At 34.3% G+C, this 22,205-nt stretch overlaps 2 protein-coding genes and 1 long non-coding RNA gene across 3 annotated transcripts; 1 reads left to right on the top strand and 2 right to left on the bottom strand.

Moving 5' to 3' along the window:
* The first annotated feature begins 2,474 nt into the window (after window positions 1-2,474).
* On the top strand, window positions 2,475-5,782 carry LOC18050521. The gene is made up of 2 exons (XM_006447585.2): window positions 2,475-4,693; window positions 5,295-5,782. Exon 1 carries the CDS (start codon window positions 2,920-2,922, stop codon window positions 4,657-4,659), a length of 1,740 nt encoding a protein of 579 aa, XP_006447648.1. The 5' UTR covers window positions 2,475-2,919; the 3' UTR covers window positions 4,660-4,693; window positions 5,295-5,782.
* Window positions 5,783-8,166: 2,384 nt separating this feature from the next.
* On the bottom strand, window positions 8,167-10,145 carry LOC18050520 (clathrin coat assembly protein AP180). Its single transcript, XM_006447584.2, has one exon. It carries the CDS (start codon window positions 10,113-10,115, stop codon window positions 8,343-8,345), a length of 1,773 nt encoding a protein of 590 aa, XP_006447647.1. The 5' UTR covers window positions 10,116-10,145; the 3' UTR covers window positions 8,167-8,342.
* A 7,984-nt stretch (window positions 10,146-18,129) lies between these two features.
* Window positions 18,130-20,378, bottom strand: LOC18050519. Its single transcript, XR_002907155.1, has 4 exons — window positions 20,029-20,378; window positions 18,645-18,704; window positions 18,464-18,559; window positions 18,130-18,375 (listed from the first exon to the last, which is right to left on the bottom strand). It is a non-coding gene; the product is annotated as an uncharacterized LOC18050519 (long non-coding RNA).
* Between the last annotated feature and the right edge of the window lie 1,827 nt (window positions 20,379-22,205).

Below are 22,205 nucleotides of genomic sequence, written 5' to 3'. Positions count from 1 at the left end.
CAAAATATACTGGTAATTATATATATATATATATATATATATATATATATATATATTAAAAAAAGTAAAATTAAAATATATTATACATATGCATTAGAATGCGATGTTGAAATCATCCAATTTTTATTATTTTTTATTCTTACTTTACGTCGTATAGTATTTATATCTTTTAGTAATTATTAAGGAAAAGAATTGTTTACTTTATGATAAAAAAAAAAAAAAAAACTACTCCAAGAAACATTTTTGGCATTTTAGCATGAATATCATGACATTCGCGCATAAAAGTACTTTGGTTGTTAAAATTAACATGATCACACCACGTGTTGGTGCTGTGCTAAGAGGCCACTCCCTTTCATTGATTGAGAAGGCAATCAAGTCTGCGAGCAATATTGAATTTAATTTGAAATGGACAGAATTAGGCGTTTGGGCCAGGACCGCTACATTGTAATTGGGTAAATACATTTCCGAAAAACCTTTTCCACTCTCCACCACCAGCCCTTAGTCCCCTAATAACAAGTTCCCCAACAATCACCTACCAAAACTCATCATTTATTTGAATTGATTTTAGCGAGATTGATATGATAATATCAAGATCAACATATCAAATGAAAAGAGGCAAAGTATAATTTCAATATACAATCAAGAAATTATAAATTAATTGGAGTGAATGATAAATAATGAAAATGGACCAGCAATAAAAGTGGTTGAAATTAGAATGAATGATAAAGAATGGTGGCTTGGGTGCTAACAATGGCGGTGCAAGGTAGCTAGGGATTTTGGAATTATTTTTATCTTTAATTAAATTTTTATATTATAATGACGATAATTTTAGAAATAAATAGGGTTAATTGAATTGTGGGGGCTTATAGGCGAAATGACTCCCTCTAAATTCTAAAAACACTTAAATAAGTTCTTTTCAATAATTTTTTTTGGACATACCCATATATATATATATGTATGTATGTATGGGAGTATAAATTATGTAATAAGAATAAAAATAATTTAAGATTTTAGGACTTCTATGTATTTTGTAAATAGAAACTTAAAGATACTCTTTTTGAGTAAAGTTTAATTATAAGATGATTGATTTTAATTTATAGGTTAGTAATTTCATAAATTAAATTAAAGTATTTTAGGAATAAAATTTAAAAAGTGTGTTGGAAGGATTATTGTGGGGGGCGTTAAAATCTCGAGTCTATTATTGAACCGGCTACCGACGCAAGTTTTCTAATCAAACATTACCATCACACCATCGTTTTCTAATCAAACATTATTATTATTATTATTATTAATTTTTTTTTTTCCATGTGTATCAATTCGGGAACTTGTTTAGGTTTGGAGAATTGGAGTAACTTCCAACAAATGTCCCTCAATAATTTATATTTTATTTTGTACATGTGCTGGATTCTATCCTAATAAATCCAATAGTTTCAGTTCCTATCCACTTGCTAAAGGAACTTTAATCGAAAATTTATATATACATGTCAACACAAAGCAAAAGAATTCGATCTGATAGAACGAGTATTCTCTTTGTGAATTGCTCTCCACAATTGTATCTAATAACGACTAATCACCTATTTGATATTTTATTTTTAAAAATTAAGATGAAAAAGTTCAAAAAATTTAAGGGTTTATTTATTTTTATGCCTGAAGCTTATTTCTGGACTTTTATGAAGATCTCTGAATAAAAAATTAATTTCCCCCCCCCCCTCACAAATACTATAATTAAATGTAATTACTTCCTATTATATAGCAACAAAAATCTAATCCCTTCAATTTTTGACCCAACTAAAACGATAATTTTTTTTTAATTAACTAAGATGTAATTTACACGTAATTTCTCCTAGTCTCAACTTTTACTTGGTCTAATGATAATTAAATAACTAACATACGGTCAATTTCAATTTTATGCAAATTCATTTATTATTAGATAACAAATTTTTCTGCACAAATATTGTGTTAAATTCTTGGTTGGACCAAGGCTATCTGTTATCAAAACAAAATTTTAATTATGTAGATTTATCCATATATCAAATGCAGAAATGCTTATCTTATAAATATTATTAATATATAAAACGATAGATATGTACTTCAAATACGTATAACACTTTCTGTGATGTAAGTGTAATAAACGATGTTTATTTTTATATTCATGAATTTTTATTATTTATATATATTTTGAGGAAATACTACACATAAACAAAGCTTGAGATAAAAGATACTCTAATTTGATATCTCTTTTGAGTCCACAAAATGATAACATTCAATAATCAAAGAACACAACAGATTCTGCATAGGATAATGCCATAATACATCGTTTTTACTTTGTAGGTAGTGTAATTTATTGATATTTGACTTCTTGTATATTATTATATATATGAATTGAAACCTCATATACGGAATGATTTTTTTAGTTATTAAAAAAAAGCTCATTTTCATTGACTAGAAATAAGCTACGTAAAGAAAGTGTACAACTAATTTATTCATGGGGGTGGATGGAAACGGAGACACGGATCGGAAGCTATGATAAACAATTCTTTAACCAGACATTCGGCCAAAAAATAATTTGATCAAATTGAAAATGACGTGGCATGAGGTCCGTGAAAAGTGGAAGAAGCTGACAAGCAGGAGGCTGGAGCTACGAGCCAAAACAAAACTGCTTTACCTTTCACGACTCTTCATTAGTCATTCGGCAGCAGCACTACTCCTCGGTCCTCTGCTCTGAAACCAAACTCTCTTTTTACTCTTTCCCTTGATGCCTTCGCTTTTCCTTCACCTGTAAGTAACCCCCCCCCCCCCCCCCCCGTCCTTCTTCACTCACATGCACTCTGACAGTCATTCCAAATCCAACCCTGCCTCTAATTCCTTTCCGTCGTGATCATTTACCCGGCCCGGTTCGACCCGACCCGAGCCCAACAAATGCATTCTCCTCCTCCTCCTCCTCCTTCTCCAACCCAAGCCGCCGAAAACGACGCCGTCGCCCCGCTACAACCACTGCTCGACCTAATAACCAACATCTTATCTCTCCTCCTATTGTCTTCACTTACCGTCCGGTCGTTCGTCGGACGGTGGCAAATCCTCCGGACGAAACTCGTCTCCCTCCAGTCCTCCCTCTCTTCAATCTCGGACTCCCCTCACTGGAGCGAGAATCCTCTCCTCCACACCCTCCTCCCTTCGCTCCTCTCAACTCTCCAGCGCCTCAAGGCGCTCTCCGACCAATGCACCCTCTCCTCCTTCACCGGCGGCAAGCTGCTGATGCAGAGCGACCTCGACATTGCCAACACTTCGCTCTCTAATCACCTCCACGATCTCGATTTGCTCCTCAGATCCGGCGTCCTCCACCAATCGAACGCCATCGTCTTGTCGCAGCCCGGCCCCGGCTCTCACAAACAAGATTTGGTCCTTTTCATTAGGGATATCTTCACGAGACTGCAAATTGGCGGAGTCGAGTTCAAGAAGAAAGCTTTGGAGTCGTTGCTACAGTTATTGAAAGACGACGACAAGTCGGCCGCCGTGGTTGCTAAGGAAGGAAACGTTGGTTACTTAATTAGCTTGCTCGATTTCCACCACCAGAGTTCAATTCGTGAGCAAGCCGTTTTGGCTTTATCTATCATCGTTTCGGCCAACGATGAGTCAAGAAAGATTGTTTTCGAAGAAGGCGGCTTGGGCCCTTTGTTAAGAATACTCGAAACCGGCTCTATGCCGTTGAAAGAAAAAGCGGCGATTGGTGTTGAGGCTATAACTACTGATCCGGAAAACGCGTGGGCGATTTCTGCATACGGCGGCGTTTCGGTTTTAATCGAAGCGTTCCGATCTGGTACGGCTTTAACTCAGTCGCATGCGGTGGGTGCGATTAGAAACATCGCGGCCGTGGAGGATATTAAAGCGGCGTTGGCCGAGGAAGGGGCTGTGCCGGTTCTGGTTCAGTCACTGACTTCAAGTTCGAATCTTGCGCAAGAGAACGCGGCTGATTGTATAGCGACACTCGCCGCTTCCGGTGAGTACTTCCGTCTTTTGATTATTCAAGAACGAGGGTTACAAAGATTAATGCATTTGATTCAAGATTCAACTTCAAGTATAGTTACGGTGGAAAACGCTTTGCTTGCAATTAGTTCACTTTCTTTATCAGATTCCGCGGCCAGAATATTGTCATCGACCACTTCGTTCATAATCCAGCTCGGAGAATTTATCAAAAGGGGGAATGTGCTTCTACAGCAAGTATCGTCCTCTCTGTTGGGTAACCTATCGATCAGTGATGGTAACAAGCGAGCTGTTGCAAGTTGTATGGGCTCTTTGATAAAGTTAATGGAATGTCCGAAGCCAGTGGGGCTACAAGAGGCGGCCACTGACGCGGTGCTTTCCTTATTGACTGTTCGATCGAATAGGAAGGAGCTGGTGAGGGACGAGAAGAGTGTGATGAGATTGATGCAAATGTTGGATCCTAAGAATGAGGCCTTGAACAAGAAGTTTCCGGTGATGGTGACGGCGGCCGTGTTGGGTGGAGGAAGTAACGGGTGTAGAAAGAGGCTGGTGGCTGCCGGAGCTTATCAGCATTTGCAGAAGCTGGCGGAAACGGAGGTGCCGGGAGCAAAGAAAGTGTTGCAGAGACTCGCCGGGAATCGGCTCAAGAACATTTTCAGCCGGACTTGGAGGGAATAATCGCAAAACAGTAACTAACACCCGCCAAACAGAGGTACGATTATTTTTTCAAGGGTAGAAATGGCATTTAATATTTTTTGGACCTTGGTTTCGAGGCGCGCCTCGCTTTAGTAGATATAATTTGCCTCTATTTTAGCGCCTTCTTACTCTCAAATGACTCTGCTGCCCCCAATATTTGCCCTTTTGCCACATTAGCCATTGACAAAAATTTGCCTCATTTAGAATTCATCTAGTAATCTTAGAAATATTATTTCTCCTTGAAGTAACGAATAATGATAATATTTGGACCATGAGCCGTGAACTTTTTGGAACATCAAGATCCGATTACAAGGACCCATTGGCCATGCTCTAAGCGTGGTTAATTGTAGTGGCTTACTGATCTGATGTGCTTGCATGTACCGAATAAATTGGCATCTGTTCTTCCACTTTAGTCTTAACACCGTCCATTGAATTTGACATTTATGATGTCAACTGTTGCCTCGTGAGCTTTTGTCTTTATAAAATGTAGACCAACAACTAGTCAACACGTGAGTCGTGGCACACATTATTTTCATTTTTATGTCATTTTTCTGATAATTAAATAATGTTATAATGCACAGATTTTTCTGATAATTAAATAATGGTATAATGCACAGGAGGACCCTGTTCCGTTCGGATTTTCTAACCGTCAAAAGTATGGGCAGAGCAACTACCTCGCTGGACAAAGCCACAAAACAAACACACTTCGAATACTTTTTAACTTTTATTTTCTCTGTTTATTTTCGTAAAGTTACATTATATAATTTTTTTTTAAAAAATTAATTATCTTAATATAATATTTTAACAAAGGCATGGATGCGGTTTTAAGGGAGTATCCTCGTTTTGCTTTTTGCTTTTATCTTTTTTAAATGGGAAAACTGATTTCACTCATGAAGCTGATGAGCTGTGTAAGAGAAAGAGGTGATGATGAATGGTTGTAATTTCTTTTTAATTTTTTTTTCTTCAAACGAACTTTGTTTGATAATGTAAATGCTTCTAGCGATGGATCTAGTTGTAGAAAGAGTGCAACTTTATTTGTATTTGTTTTTACTCCCAACAGTATGGATGATGTTGATGATGATATATTATTGATTGATTCTCATTTTGTCTGGTTTTTCTTGGTCTCTTGTATGATGATTTCAATAATGATGATCATGAATGTTGATTGAGATGGACCTTACTGATCCATAAATGGGGAGTACAATAATGTATGATGTACAACCCCACCCTATGAATGCCCAATTCTTTAGGAGCTAGTCGATTTCCTCTTTTCCAAGTGGGTAATTGAAATCAATGGCAATGATTCTAGTCTTTAGTTTTCCATGTAGCGGTGTGGCATCTCATCAGATTTTGGAGATGGTCAGTGGGTCCATTTATTGATGAACAAAATGAAAATTCTAGCTCAAGCCTGTATCTCTGTGCGTGATATATGGGCTGTAAGCAATATGTTGTGTAATTTGAGGGCATTGAATATTTGACCGGCGGATGCCTTGACTTGGACCGCAAGGACTAGTTTATTGATCCGACGGTGGTGATTTCATGGGCCGGCGGGCCCTTACAGCGGAATCCGAAAAAGCAGAAAAAGAAAAGAGAAAATAGGGAAGAGGAAGGCTCGGCGCAGATATAGGGAAGTGAAGAATGGGCAGGAGGGAACAAGAATTGCGGGTCCCAAGTAGAAGACGAAAGAGAGCTCACATGCCGAAGAATTCACAATCGATTATTATATAAAATACAGAATAGAATATGAATATGAGAATGTGTGGTTTGGTGTGGTCCATTTGGGTCACGAGCTCACATGCAATATTGCTGCCTTGATTCTTGTTGGGTGCCACAGTGCACCGTATGCAAATGAACAAAAGTTTTTTTGACTTTTTCTGGCTGTTCATATTTGCAGTGATAGCAATGGCTCGCCTTAAAAAAGCAACTGCATCACACAAGCTGTAAAGCTTCACGATTTCACGGTCTCTTATTCTTAATTTCCCGCCAAGATTTTAATAGTTAGCTAGCTAGCTAGCTGCCATACCAAATTGACCTTTGTATTCTAATAAAATGATATGATAATGAATCAATGATGCATTTTCCTTCCTTCGTGTAGCTACTACCAGTCCTTTTATAGTTTTATGGAATACATGGACATCTTAGACACAAAACTCCGCAAATGGTAATATGATATGAATGGGCTGGTGGAAGGCAGCAAATATAAAAGATAAAAGGAGACATGGATTTGAATGGGTCACTTCAAAGGCCAACGAGCTAAAGACAGCTATGAGTCTGAATCTTATTAATGGTAAATTGACGCATCTAAGTTGGACATCTCTATCCAATTGGACTAAATGATATCCATCCAAAAAATCTTTTGGATATGTACGAGAATATTATTTTAAATATTTAATTAGATATTGAATGGATACGGATATTAGATAGACACTTAATATTTAATTTATTTTTTATAATTTTAGATTAAAAAATAAACAATTACAAAAATATTTTAAATAAACACATTTATTCTTAAATATATCTTCCCAACAAAATTATAGAAGAATAATTTAATTTTAAAAAATATATTACCAAAAAAAATAACTCGTTTTTTCTCTTTAAAAAACTGAACGCCGGCGTCACTGTTCCAAATAATGACGAGTCTGGTATCGTTAGACTCGAAATTTCACGATCTACTTAGTCGTACTAATTTTTTTTTGGCAAAAAGAAACTGATGGCAGGGCAAATGTTGCCCAAAAAGTGGTGGCAACATGCTATCGCCGACTAATGGCGAATCAATGAGATTCACCACCGCCTCCGTCAAACTTGGCGGAGGCTGCTGAATATAAATAAGGTGGCGGCGCTTCTCACCGCATCACCGTTAGGCGATGACGTTTAGTTGTTGTCATCGTTTTGGGTGGTATTTTTGCCGCCACCATATTATTCTTTGCCAGTGAATTCAATACCATTGTGCAAATCATGAAATTCCGAGTTTGATGGTGTTGGATTTGTCTTCATTTGTTCACTTTTTCCATCGCCCGCGGCGGAGCAGTAACTTCGGCGATATTTGTTCTATTATTATAGTTATATTCAAAAATAATTTTCATTAGCTTTTAAAATTAATGATTTAGTAAATATAAATAAAAGTGAATAATAATTTCGTAATGTAATATATTATTAATTAGTTTAAAAATACAAATTTATTAATTTATTATATTATTTTTGAATTTAAAAACATAAAATTTAATGTTCGTGGACATCCATATTCATGAGGATAAAATTTATATCCGTATTCAATATTTAAAATTAAATATAAATGTGGATATATTTATCATGAATAATTATGAACTTGCACTTGGATGGATAATATCTATCCATATTGCCATCCCTGGGTGTGATTCCAAGTAAATTCGGACTTTTAAAGCATAGTTATTGTGAACGGGAATCACTCAGCAAGTGTATAAGTGTTGTATAAGTGTTTAAAGTTGTTGATGTAAAGCCTTGTTGGAAAATTACTTTGTTAAATAAGGGTCCGTTTAGGTCAGCTACGCTGTGGGCTTTATTTAAGGGGATATTCCCTTAAATTAAAGCATGGGGAGCAGCTGCACTGTAGCAGCGCAGCTGTCCCAAACGCTCTTTAAGTATGAATAATCATGCCATTTACAAAATTGTATACTGTGTTTCAAACATCAAGCCTTATGCTTAGCTATAATCTTGTTTTGGTTCTGCAACCACAACTGTTGTTCTTGCCACAGCAGATTTTGATCTACAGACTCAGCAGCCACATGCTTGTCCGCTGAAATATCAAGGCACGGCCCAAACGGATCATCTTTATTCTCAAACGTCGTTCCACCCTGGCTGGGATTCTGCGCGCTAAATGTTGGAGCCACTGAAAATGCATTGGTGGCTGGGACTATGGCAAGGGAAGAAGATAGACCAACTGCATCTTGTAAAAATGGATTGTATTTTCTTTCCAGCATAGAATCTTTTTCGACAAAATTGTGCTCAACTGGTGCAGCTGGTAAAACTTCGGCTGGCTTTGTAGCAGTTTCAGCAAGCACAAGCTCCCAATCATTTCTTGCTCCATTGCTTGATTCAAAGGCTAAATTTTGCTCTTTTTTTAGCCGTCCATGTTCTTGCTCTCCTTCGGTAACCAAGATATCTAAAGTCGTGTCTTTTACTGATTGTTCAATCGGAAAAGACTTGTTTGATACACTTTGTGCTGTGAAATTATTGTCATTTACTTCCGAAGGTTTGGACTGCTCTGAATTTGGAAAATTTTCAGCAGAGTGGCTAGGACTAAGGGATGTTCCTCCATCTGTCATGTTCACAAGTTGTTCTATCGAGGGACTAGGGCTCGTTCCTCCGCTCATAAGATCATCCAACGATGCACATTGCGAACCATGTTCAGATTCTCTCTCTATTTGCTCTGATGAATAATCCCAAGTTTCACCACGATCAGAGCTTGAACCAGGATCCTTTATCGGTGTCGCGGGGAGCATCAATGCCGATCTCCCATTAGCTGCTGGGAATGAAGCTTGATCTTTCAAGAACTCTTGTAACGTTTCTATAAGCTCTTCCGATACCTTCTGCACACTTGGGTATTCAGAAGTTCTTCCAACGCCAGTGCCTTTACACAAGTCATAAAATGAAGAGAGCTCTTCAAATTGCTTTGAGGCCTTCACGCAAGCCTGGAAAGCACTAACACAGTTATGATATTGTAGATGAAAGAAGCTATCCAACAAAAGCGCCAATGCATCCGAAATATCCCTGTAAAGATCAAAACTTTCTTGCACAATAGCGTACAGAGAGACTTGAACCAAACTGTTGTTCTTGGCTGCACCTGTTGGTTTTGAACCAATTGCTCTGTCTAGCAATCTTTGCCAATTTGATATTCTATCAAGCAGCATTATAGGTTTCATTTCACAAACGGGTGCATAACTTCGCTCTATTCTTCCATTTCTTCTCCCCCGATTTGAGAATCTTTTGTGAAGTTTCCCTGTAATGAAACAATCTAAACGTTCGTCAAGATACAAAGCAAAAGTCCTCACAAACGCGGTGTAATCCCATGGGCTCGAGTTCGAATCATCTCTAAAATTTGAAAGATTTAGAAACTTTTGACCCCTTTTCATAGCATGAGCAACTTCCCTAGGAAAATAAGGATCCCCATCTTGAAAAATTCTAAGAACAAGCATAAGGGACTTGAGTGCAACAATCCAATTCCTCGTCTTGCCAATTCTTTTGGAAATAACTTGTGCACAAGCCACCGCATACACTTTGCTAGATGCAATCAATTGAAGAATTTCATCCACGTACCGTTCATCAAGAGGTGCTTCGTCGTGTCTCGTGGCCTTAAGGATTAGAACCTCAACGTTTGATGCATTGGCGTTTGAAACTTTTGCAAGGCTAATGCTCGTTTGATCTTTCACTGCCCCAATTGCCTTCTTTAGCTTGCTTGGCATTTTTACTTTCACCTTTCTGTGGGTTTTATTTTTTATTTTTCTTCTTTTGATTGAAAATGGAGGGGATTTTTTTTTTTCCCAGGAAAAATTTTAGAGCTAGAGTAAGAATGTTTTGATTATCTTAAAGGTGAGCAAGCAAGAATGTTTAATTACAACAAAAAAGCTAAGTTGGTGGTTTTAGATGAGTGATTTGTAATTAAAGCCATGAGAATCTCTTACCCTTTGTTAGAAGAGACGAAGGAGTCGTTAATTTCGTTGACCGAGTCAATAAGTTCGTTGAGATGTGATTAATTCCCGCTTGATCTGGTTAACGTCCTCACCTGCTCTTTTGGCGCGTGGTTGTTTGAAACCGAACAACAGAGACTCGGAGAGTCAACTCATCATTTGTAACGATTCTTTGTATGTGAACGATACAATTGCAACCGTTGGATCTGGTGATTTTTTGTCTAAAAGTCAATTTCATTACTCTGTAATACATACAATTGACGATGAGGGATTCGCCCCGTTCGAGAAATGGACCAGCTTCCGACTCCAACAGCGTAAAAGGCCCAGCCCACAAAATGCCCATTAATTGTCAACCTCTGGCCTACCTACATCAGTTATGGGGTCCAATTGATACTTATCGCTTGGATTTAAGAACGATCCCATTTAAGAACGATCCCATGTAGGGGTGGGCATATTTTAACCGAACCGATTCAAAACGACCATTTGGATCGGTTTGGATCAGTTTCATTAGTAAAAAAATTAGTTTCCGTTTGTTGGATTGCAAACTGACATCACTCGGTTTGGATTTCGGTTTGGAATCCTTCCAAACCGATTCAAACCGATCCAATCCAAAAATATTATATAATTACATTATATTCTAAGTTAAGCAATCTAACTAATTATATTTATCATTTTATGCAGATTTTGACAAATCAAAAGTAATTGGGCCATAAATTTTGACGGACAAGATACACAATATTTTAATTGTCAAATGTTGTTCAAGTTTATTTTAATTTTGTGAGTTTGTTTTGAATGAACAGGTTAAGAACTTATTTATTATGACGTATTATGCTGTAAACTTGTATGGATGTATCTTTGAATTATTATGTAGATATCAAAGTAGATATAAATAATATAAAAGATGTATCAATTTGGATTACGGACACAAAAAAATAACAAATAATTTAGGTAAAATAATATAAAAATAAATAAAATTTTAGCTAATAAGTTCAAACCGGATCCAAACCGATCCAGTCGGTTTGGATCGGTTCGGTTTGAAAAAATTTTAGGTTGATATCGGTTTGAAAATATTTCAAACCGATTAGTTTGGATCGGTTTGAGAATATGTCCCAAACTGATCCAAACCGAATTTGCCCACCCCTAATTCCCATGCATGTATAAATAGACGCAAGCTAACTTTAATTTTTTTTTTGAGTCCAACTATTGGCACCCCTCCAAAATTCTCTTTAAACTCCTTTTCTAATTATACTCCACATAATGTCGAAAATACCCCTTTTTTCCCTAAATAATCATCTTTTTCATTTGTAATTTTTTTTTCTATTTATCTGTCATATAAATAATGAATATGTGTGTCTATGATAACATTATCAAGGACACAGATATGGTACCTATGAAATGAGAATAAATTATTATATAAATTGCTTGCGGGCATTAGCAATCGAAACGTTTCCCAAAAGTCTAAATGCAATTACAAGTAGATGTTTTTCTCCAGTCAATCTATGAATCCAGCTGTGGGAGTGGGGGTTGCATTGCCATGAAAAATTGTTCATCTATAATGAAAAAGAGAAGAGAGATAGAGCCAAAAAAAAAAAAAAATCATTCATGTGCTAGCAAAATAAATTAAAGAAATTTTTTAAAAAGAAGAAAATAAAATTAAAGAGATATAAGTGGGGTTAATTTTATTTGTATATATCTTTAAATGTAATTTTAATGAAATATGGGTTTTATAAGATTAATGAAGGAGTGCCAATAGTTCAACTCTTTTTTTTATCCTAAATCGACGTAACAAACTAGACTATTTTCAATTGGTCTTGATAAGAAGAACATTAAGAGAAAGGTGCCATTTTGATATGAGCTTCTTCTGTAACAAATGGAATTACCTTGTTTCTTGTACACACTTGGTGGGACCGTCCACCATATGTCACAAGTTATTTAAAAATACCTAGACCTATTTTAAGTATCATTTTATAACTTAAATTTTTTGTCAGGATACTGTTAGAATAATAAAATTTTTAGTAAAAAACTATCATTTATAATACAGGAGCATTCATATTGTATCACGAAAAATCAATAACAAAATATGCGAAACTGTATATGAATTCATAATAGTTAATTGCTTTTTGTAGTCGTGTGGTTGACCTTCTAAATCTATATGTTCTCCTACAAAATCTTTTAATTTTTTATGTGCTCTCTCTTTAATAATGAAATGTCAGAAAATTGTGACCATTCATATAGACAACTTTTCCTATTATCTTTTGCTATTCCTATTTCAGCTCATCATAGAAATAGAAATTACCTTTAGATCTCTACAGATTAAAGGCCCACACCCTATTAGAGATATTAAATCCCAAATTATCGAAAACCTTAATAGAGATCACTTTTAATTGGGTACATCCTTATATGATAGTTCACAACATATAATTATTCACATATAAGCCTAATGTTGGATTAAAAGTCTAATAATCTCCTACTTGAGCTATATGTATAACCTTAGAATTATGTTTTGTAAAAATAATCGTATAAGCTCAATCTTACTGTCATTATCGAAATGTATCTATAACCAATCGGGTGTATTAATCATACCAACATAAGATCAAAGCGACCTTCATTACAATTATCGTAACTCGACCTATCAATGGTCATTATGCCACTACAACTGAATGACATGGATCATGATGTGGCTGTGTAGCATGAAAATTTTATGCAATATGATCATAATATACATATTTCCAACTAGTCCACTTTAAATCTTAGTGAGATCAAACCATACTAAAATTAGAGTGTGAACAAACCTAAACTTTATCTATGCAGAAAATAATCTGAAATATCCATAAACTGAAGTAATTGAAAATGTCTATAACATAGAACATCTAAAATCACAAACTCCCACTAAAACTAAATATCCTTTAATGATGTGACACCCATACGAACCGTATGCTCATGAACCATCTTTGGTGGCAATCCCTTAGTAAGTGGATCGCGATCATGGAGTTGTGCAGATGTGCTCTATAAACAGCTGTCCACCCTGAACTCTTTTTTGAACAACTAGGAACTTATAATCTATATACTTTGACTTCGTCGAACTCTTGTTGTTATTCAAATACAACACTGCTGACTTATTGTCATAAAATAACTTGAGTGATCTATTAACACAATCTACTATACGTAACCTTATGACAAAATTTCGTAGCTATATTCTATGATTGAATGTCTCATAACACGCTACGAACTCTATTGCCATCGTAGAAGAGGCTATAAGTGATTGTTTAGCACTCTTCCAAGAGACAACACTCCCAACTAGCAGATATATGTAACTCGAAATGGATTTCATATTATCCTGATATCCAACAAAATCGAAGCACTAACCTAACAATCTTTAGCTGATACGACCTTCGATATGTGAGCATGAAGTATTTTGCTCTTTGTAAATACCGCATGACACATTTAGTTGCTTTCTAATAGTTTACTTATATATTAATTACATATTTTCCCAACATTCCAATAACACACGCAATACCCAGACGCGTACAATTTAAGTATACTCCTACTGCTGGCGCATAAGGAATCTTTGGCATTTTTTTTCCCTCAAAATCACTTTTAGGACACTGAGTGAGATTAAACTTTTCTCCTTCAGCAATAAGGGTATCACCTAGTTTGCAATCTTGAATGATATATCTCTTGAGAACTGTTTTGATATAGCTCTTTTATGATAATTTAAGAATACCGTAGGAGCAATCCAATATATCTGTATGCCTCATACAAAAGAGGTGTCACCAAAATCTTTCATCTCAAAGTTCTTAGATGGAATCTCTTGGTGTCGTGCAATAAGCCCATATCGTTGTTGGCAAGTAAAATGTCATCGACATATAAAACTAGAAAAATATACTTGCTTTCACAAAACTTATGGTATATGAAATCATCAACTAAATTCATCTCAAAACCAAATAAGATGATCACTTAATGAAACTTGAAATACCACTATCGAGATGCTTACTTGAGCCTATAGATGAATTTGTTAAGTTTACAAACCATATTTTTTTAGTTTTTTCCTGACAAAGTTTTCTAGCTGCACCATTTAGATTGTCTCATCAGTGTCACTATTAAAAAAACACTATGTTCACATCCATATGATATAACTCTAAATTGAAATGTGCTATTAATACCATTAGAATCCTAAAAGATTCTTTCAAAGATATTAAAGAGAAAGTCTCTTTATAGTCGATGCCTTCTTTTTGTATAAAATATTTTCCGACAAGATGAGTCTTATACCTCTCCACATTGCCTTTCGAATACCTTTTGTTCTGAAAAATCTAATTGCAACCAATAAGTTTCGCACCTTTTAGCAATGAGATAAGATCCTATATGTCATTGTTCTTCATGAACTTCATCTCCTCATTGACATCAATCTACTCATGAGAGTTAAAACTTTTCATGACTTGACAAAAATTGATCAGATCATCTTCCATCACTTTAATGTCTACCTCTTGTTCTTGTAGAAATACAATGTAGTTATTTGACATTGCACTTCTCATTTCTTTGATAGGGGGTTCTTCAATTGTGTCTTGATTTATTGTGTCTTGAACAATATCAGGAATGAGAACTTGATCAATGCCAATAACACATGTAAGAACATCAACATATTCCTCTTTAAAGACAAAGTCCCTAGCCGTGTCTCCCCCCCCCCCCCCCCGGAAACTCGATATCATTAAAGAACTAAGCATTTCCTAACTCAAAAATTGACTTGGTCATGAGATCATAAAATTTATACCTATAGATCTTTCAAAGTATCTAATAAAATAACAACTCACCGCCTTTAAGTCAAATTTCTTTTCATTAAGCTTATAAGGCCATACTCAATTGGACATCCCCAAACATGCAAGTGTTCTAAACTAGGTTTTTGGTCGTCCAAAGCTTATAAAAGATTTTGGTAGTCGCTTTAATTGAAACCCTATTCAGGATATATGTTGCAGTCTTAAGTGATTATTCACAATGTGATTTGGGTAAGATAGAATGACAAATCATACTTTTTATCATGTCCTTAAGCGTCATGTATCGTCTTTTAGCAATGCCATTCATAGGCATTGTGTACCATGTGACGATACCGCATTCCTCTAGGAACTTAACAAACAGTCTTGAACATTGTTCACCTGAACAATTAAATCTGCCATAGTATTCACCACCACAGTCAAATCTAATGCTTTTGATTCTTAGCTGAGTTGGTTCTCAACGTTTGCCTTAAAATTTTTGAATATATCCAAGGATTGTAACTTTTCATGAAGGATATATATATAGTCATATCTAGAAAAATCGTTTATAAACGTCATAAAATATTGTTGACCATTCCAAGCAGCTATAGGGAATGACCCATTAATGTCCGTGTGTATGAGTTCTAAGACATCCAAAGTCCCGTTTGCTTCAAATCTCTTTTTATTGGTTGTTCCCCCTTGATATAGTTAACATTAAATCAAAATCTGTAAAATTTAAAGGATCGAGAATTTAATTTGAGAAAATCTCTCTATGTTCAACCTGCTACCTGCAGATATGAGTCAAATTTAAGTGGTTTTGAGTTTACCCTTGATGGTGACAACATTGAGCTTATGATTAGACAATTGTTCAAGATTGTTGACAAATTCCGAAATGTTGTCAAAGTCTTCGCAATAAAGAATGATTTCAAACTAAAAACGGTGAAAAATGAGAAAAGTATGGTTACATTAAAGTGTTCAGCTTCAGGATGCATTTGGAGAATACATACGAGTCCAAATTGGAATAAGAAACATTTTCAAATTAAGAGTCATATGCCTGAACATACTTATGAATTAAACAATGAGAACTATGAAGCAAATTCAACATGGATTGCAGCCACATTCCTACATTTGTTCAGAAGCAACACACAACTCCCTATTGATATGCTGGGGTCAGAATTGTTCAAAAATTACAAGATAGAATACTGTAATAAGAGGCTGTACAAATCAAAGAACAAAGCCTTGGAGCTGCTTGGTCAAGACCACAAGGCTAGTTTCACAAAACTATTCAGGTACATGCATGCAATCTTAGCCTTAAATCCTGATTCGACAGTATCATTAGAAAAAGATTGGCTTGGTGGTGGGGTGAATCCTCACTTTGAATATATTTTTTTTTTTTGCATTCTTTGATGCATGTAGGAAGAGGTTTTTTTTTAAGGTTGTAGTAATTCATAGGTGTAGATTGTTGTCACTTAAATGTTCTATACAAGGGGGTCTGGCCATGTGTGTGGTTGAAACTGAAAACACTAAGTCTTGGGTTTATTTTATGGAGAAACTATATGATCATATAGGCTGTAATGATTATGCGGGTTTGTGCTTCATGAATGATAGACAAAAATGTATATTGAATGCACTTAATAAGGTTTTTCCTAGAGCTATGCGAAGGTACTATTGTAGGCATAAATATATGCAAATTTTAAGATGAAATTTCAGGAATCTTGCTTAGAAAATAATTTTGGGCAGCATGTAGAAGTGAAACCAAATAGAGTCCAACAATCACATGGCTGAAATTGATAGCATCAACCCTGCTGCTTATAGGTGGTTGTTACAAATTCCTGTGACATGTTGGGCCAAACATTACTTCCCTACTCAAATTAAGTGCTCACATGTCACAAACAGTATGGCCGAGTCCTTCAATAATTGGATAAGTAGCTTTAGAGGCATGCCAATAGTAAGAATGTTGAAGGAGATTAAGAGAAAGATTATGATTCTTATGTATAAGAGACATGAGCTAGGCAACACTTGGTATGATGAACCTCCCTTACTTGTTAGGAGGAGAGTAATGGATGCAGGGGTTGAATCTAGAGCATTATCTGTAATATGTGGACATAACATATCATTTGAAGTTATAGAAGATGTCTCTAAGATGTGTGTTGTAGATCTAGGCAGTAAGCATTATGATTGTGGGGAGTGGGCTGTTTAAGGCTTGCCTTGCAAGCATGCTATGTGCTGAATTGATGCAATGAGGTATAATGTGAATGAATATATCCATCCTCTATTGAAAAAAAAATGCATTCATGATGACCTATCAATACCAGTTACATCTAGTGTCAGATGAAAGCAAACATCCATTACTCTTGCATGATAACTTACTGCTACTAATTGTGACTAGAGCTGCTGGTAGACCCCAAACTAAAAGAAAAAGAGAGGATGGTGAAAGACAACACTACTACAAAAAAGGACATAAATGACGTTTAAATTAACTTTATGATGACAAAATAAAATTAGTCATCTTTGTAGTAGTCATCTAAAACGAGATACAAAAGATGACACGTAAAGAGAGTCATCTAAAAGTATTATAAATGACTCATTTCTAAAAAAAAAACAATCATTTAGTATTGTAAAATAACTATCTTTTCTTCAAGTATAAATGACTACCTTTAAGTAATGGACGTCAACAATAGTAGTCACCCTAATATGAATAAATTACTAAAGATATGAAATGGTTGTCATTATTATTATTATTATTATTATTATTATTATTATTATTTATGTTTACCTATAGTGTAATAAATTTATTTTTTTTGAAAGCGTGTAGTGTAAAAATAAAAATTCACCAAGCAATTGCATTAATCATATATAAATCTAGTACGTTACAAACAATACTAAAACAATATTACAATTTCCAAATTAAAGGAACTAGATATCCATAACTCTTTTTCCTAAAAGAAAAATATTACATTCTTCAGAGGAACAACACAATGCGGCCATCCTATTGACTACTTCAATAATCATGCCAAAGCCAGAGAGAGTTGGAGAGTGGGCCCTTTTGACGAACCTTCCTTGATTACATTATCGAAATAATTGAAATAATTTCACAAATCATTTTAATGTTCTATTCGAAACAAAGACAATAACAAAGATATGAATAAAAAAAAATAATACTATTCATTTACTAAGCTCTCAAAGTCGTGCTACAAAATTTAGCGAAAATTATTCTGCCATATGTACTTTGTCCACTCCATTCTTACTTCATCAATATCCTTTTGGGTATAGATGTCTCATCCAACAAACTATATATCGTACACAAAATAGTCAATATTAATACATGCATCAACGTTATGAAATCTATAAACTTTAAAAGGATAAGTAAATGACTACCTTGTTTTTTATTGAATCATCTTGGTTTTCAATAATTTCCTTCATAAACCTAATCGCATAATATCCACATTCAACATCTGTAGTTTGTTAAGGACACTGCACAAGAATTTTGAATTAATTAATGTCATGTGCATATGTAAAGAAATTTAAACTGAAAATATATATGTATAGTTTCATGTACCTTAACCCTCTTCCCAACAAAGGATTTTTGATTCGTATTTGTCATTTTTGCCACAAAAATCTTGAAAGCACTTAAGATATAATTAGATATACACATTTAGTCATGTTTTTCTACATGCATTATAATTGACAATAATTTATAGTGATACAAAATTCTTCAAATCAATGTGCGGTTCATGACAAAGTGAATCAATATACTATGAATATGTGTGTATCCACAACAATCAACATCCAATGTTTTCTATATATAATGATAAATATTAGTCTTGCATTTTCTATAAAAGAAAAAGAAAATAAACTCCAAATGCTATATACGACCAATAAAATAACAAACCCGGTATTGTCAGGAAATATTATAATTTGTTCTGGATCAAGTATTTCCATTCTTGATACATTACACGAGCTCTAGTCTCATCACTATCTCTAGTTTCATGACAAAAGGTTGAAGGATTACCAAATTTATAAATATGGTCCAAGTAAGGATCCTGCAAGACCTAGCAAAGATGCCTTGGGAAAACAAGTTATAATTACTACACTGCATACATAAAAATTATAACTAATTATGCTTGCTAAGAAAATAAGTAATTTAAGTACTTCATGTAACAAGTTATTGTTGTGACCCCAATTTTTTCCATGCTATAGAATTGTACGATGTCGTCAATTGATAAATATAATTAAGCTTGTTCATTATCAAAGATCCCAGGATAAATTTCAATCAATAATGCTTTAGTCAACACTCGCGAGCATACTTGCAAACAACATCTATTCTTGTTGGAACTTTGTATTCCTACACATTCTTAATGGATTACTTTATATAACTAGAATAATAAAAAATATTATTATTATTAATTTATGACATATCAAAGACAAACAATAATTATAGATATGTACCTCACATCATTCAAGATGAAAAATTATTTAGGCCAAGCAACATGGGATCCAATTTGATTACCTATGTCCTAATTTGAGAAAAAGTGAAATTATTATCCTAACTGAATAATATTAACAAAATATCAATTTATTAAGCACATAGCACAATAGATCGAATAATCTTGATGGACATGAAATGTCAGAGACCAAGCACAAAAGCACAACAAATGGATTGCTCCGGTGGTGAGCATTTGTATTAATTTAGTGTTGAGCATATGCTAAAATAGTTTGGTATTTGTACCTTCTTTAAAATATGTAATTATAGACATCACAAACTCCTTCATAAAATCTAATCCCTAAAGATAACTTTACTGTTCATCCATACTGTTAATATCTGCTACTCAAACATGAATAAATTAGACAAAGAAAAAAAAAACAGCACATGTAGACCATCCACGATCAAACAATCTATCATTTTCTTTCACAAGTATGATTAAACAAAAAAGAGAAAGTACCTTTGTGTGGAGACCAAAACTTTTAAAATCCAAGATTAAAGGTGGTCGAATACTTCAATATTTTGTTTGATAGTGTTGTGGTCCAAGCTTTATAATCTTCTCCTCAAAATTTTTGGTATAGAGCTTTAAGATTTCTTCTTTGTCTTCGCTTCAACCATGTGTGAATAGTCAGGGTTTGCTATTTTGGGCTGTATAAATAATGGGTGAAATTAAGGGTTTACAACTTGGAAGTAGAAGATAAGAAGATGTTGTGGGGGAAAGGGAATTTTAGAGATGAAGATTGTGAAATTTCAGAGAAATGGAGGCAAGGAGAGTGAGAGAGAGAGAGAGAGAGAGAGAGAGAGAGAGAGAGTTGGTGTTTCATTGGAGACAAAGGAAATAAAAGCGAAAGTTGAGTTTTTATACATGAAAAATAAATGAAATTTTTTAAAAATAAGATTCACTTTTTATTTAATTAGAGATGATTTATTATTTAGTTGTGAGTCATTTGGATATCATAAGTAAAAATAATTTTATAATAGATAACTTTCAAAATAAATAAAAGTCATCTCAACTAATATATGATAGCTAATAGTACACTAGTCACGTATTACATGTCATCTTTTTCATGTTTTGTAGTAGTGACCATTTAAGAGGAGCTCAAGTGTAAGATGTTCCAGCTGTGATGTGTAGGGCATTAATGTAAGGAGTTGCATATCTATTATCAAAGGTGGAAAACATAAAAAAATTATGAAGAAGAAATTCTATTAGGTCTTAATTAGTTGCTTATGTTATAATTTTTACATTGTTTTCTTCAATCTTATGGTGTTTTGATGAAGAACTAATATATAATCTAATTGTTTATATGTAGGATCAAGGAGAGACATCTATCTCTAAAAATTGAGATGTTGCAGCAGCTAATGTTGTCATGAACACTCAAAATAATGTTCATGAAAATGGTAAGCATTTCGTGTCTCGTTTACTTTTTAAATTAATTTATATACACAAGTTTAAATACACCAACAATTTGTTTTACTCTCATGCTGTAATTTCAAATAATATATTACATCTGATTTTTTTTATTATTAAGGACAACTTACTTAAGAATGAGCACTGCCAAATTAAAGTATCCAGAAGCATTAGAAACACCATTTTTATAGTTATGAAGTGAATATATTAGGTGCCAAGCTAATCCCTTCTAATAAATTATTTTGAGGGATTAGCTGATACACCAACTTCAACTATAAGCTTTGATATGAAGAAATTGCCATATTATCATTTTGTCACTAAGCCATAGATATAGGTTTGAGTTTTTGTACATTTTGTAGTTGTGTGGTATATTCATGAACACACTATTGATGAGGCCATGTATGCTTTGTTTGTTTTAGTCCTGTCATGTTAATACTATAATTGCTGACTTGCCACTACAAGTTTAAATATTGGTTGCTCGTATTTGTATTGACTTATATGAATTCAGCCATTAATGACATGTGACACTTTTATTGTTGCTGGAATGCATACGGATTTATAATTTATATAGCCACATATAATGTTTATCTAGTATCATTACTTAGTTCTTTATTAATTTTAGTTTATTGAACATTTCATTACTTAGTTCCTAATAACGAATTGACAGTTTTTGTGTGTATTTGCTATGCTTGAGACTGTCACATCAAACAACAAAATTTGCTCTGTTTATGCTTGGTATGACAAAGTGAGATCTGTTGTATGTGTTTGTTGTGCTTGATATTGTCAGTTTTGAAATTCTAGGTAAGTAACCCAAGAGAGGGATGAATTGTGTTTTTAAAACTTAAGCAAATAAAACCACATAATAATTTAAACTAATGCCTTAATGAAATAAAAAACAATAAATTTTACAGTGCACAATATTAAACAGTCGGTTAGCTGCTTGAAAGAGTCGGCTAGCCGTTAACTCTCTGGAATGAAAGTTCTAAAATATGAACACAGTTGGTTAGCCGCTTTAAAGATCCGACTAGCCGCTAACTCTCTAGAATGAAAGTTCCAAATTCTGAACACAATCGATTAGCCGCTTAATAAATCGGCTAGCCGCTAACTTTTGGAATTGAGTAACTGTTTTATGAAATAGTATTTAGCCCCAAAAAACTTTTTGAAATTATACTATGGCTCAATTCATTTAAAAATGTTTTCAAATACGTCTATTTCCAGAATTTTAAAAA

The sequence above is a fragment of the Citrus clementina genome, unplaced genomic scaffold, assembly GCF_000493195.1.
Source record: "Citrus clementina cultivar Clemenules unplaced genomic scaffold, Citrus_clementina_v1.0 scaffold_2, whole genome shotgun sequence".
Lineage (NCBI taxonomy): Eukaryota > Viridiplantae > Streptophyta > Magnoliopsida > Sapindales > Rutaceae > Citrus > Citrus x clementina.
This window is presented reverse-complemented; position numbering and strand designations above follow the sequence as displayed.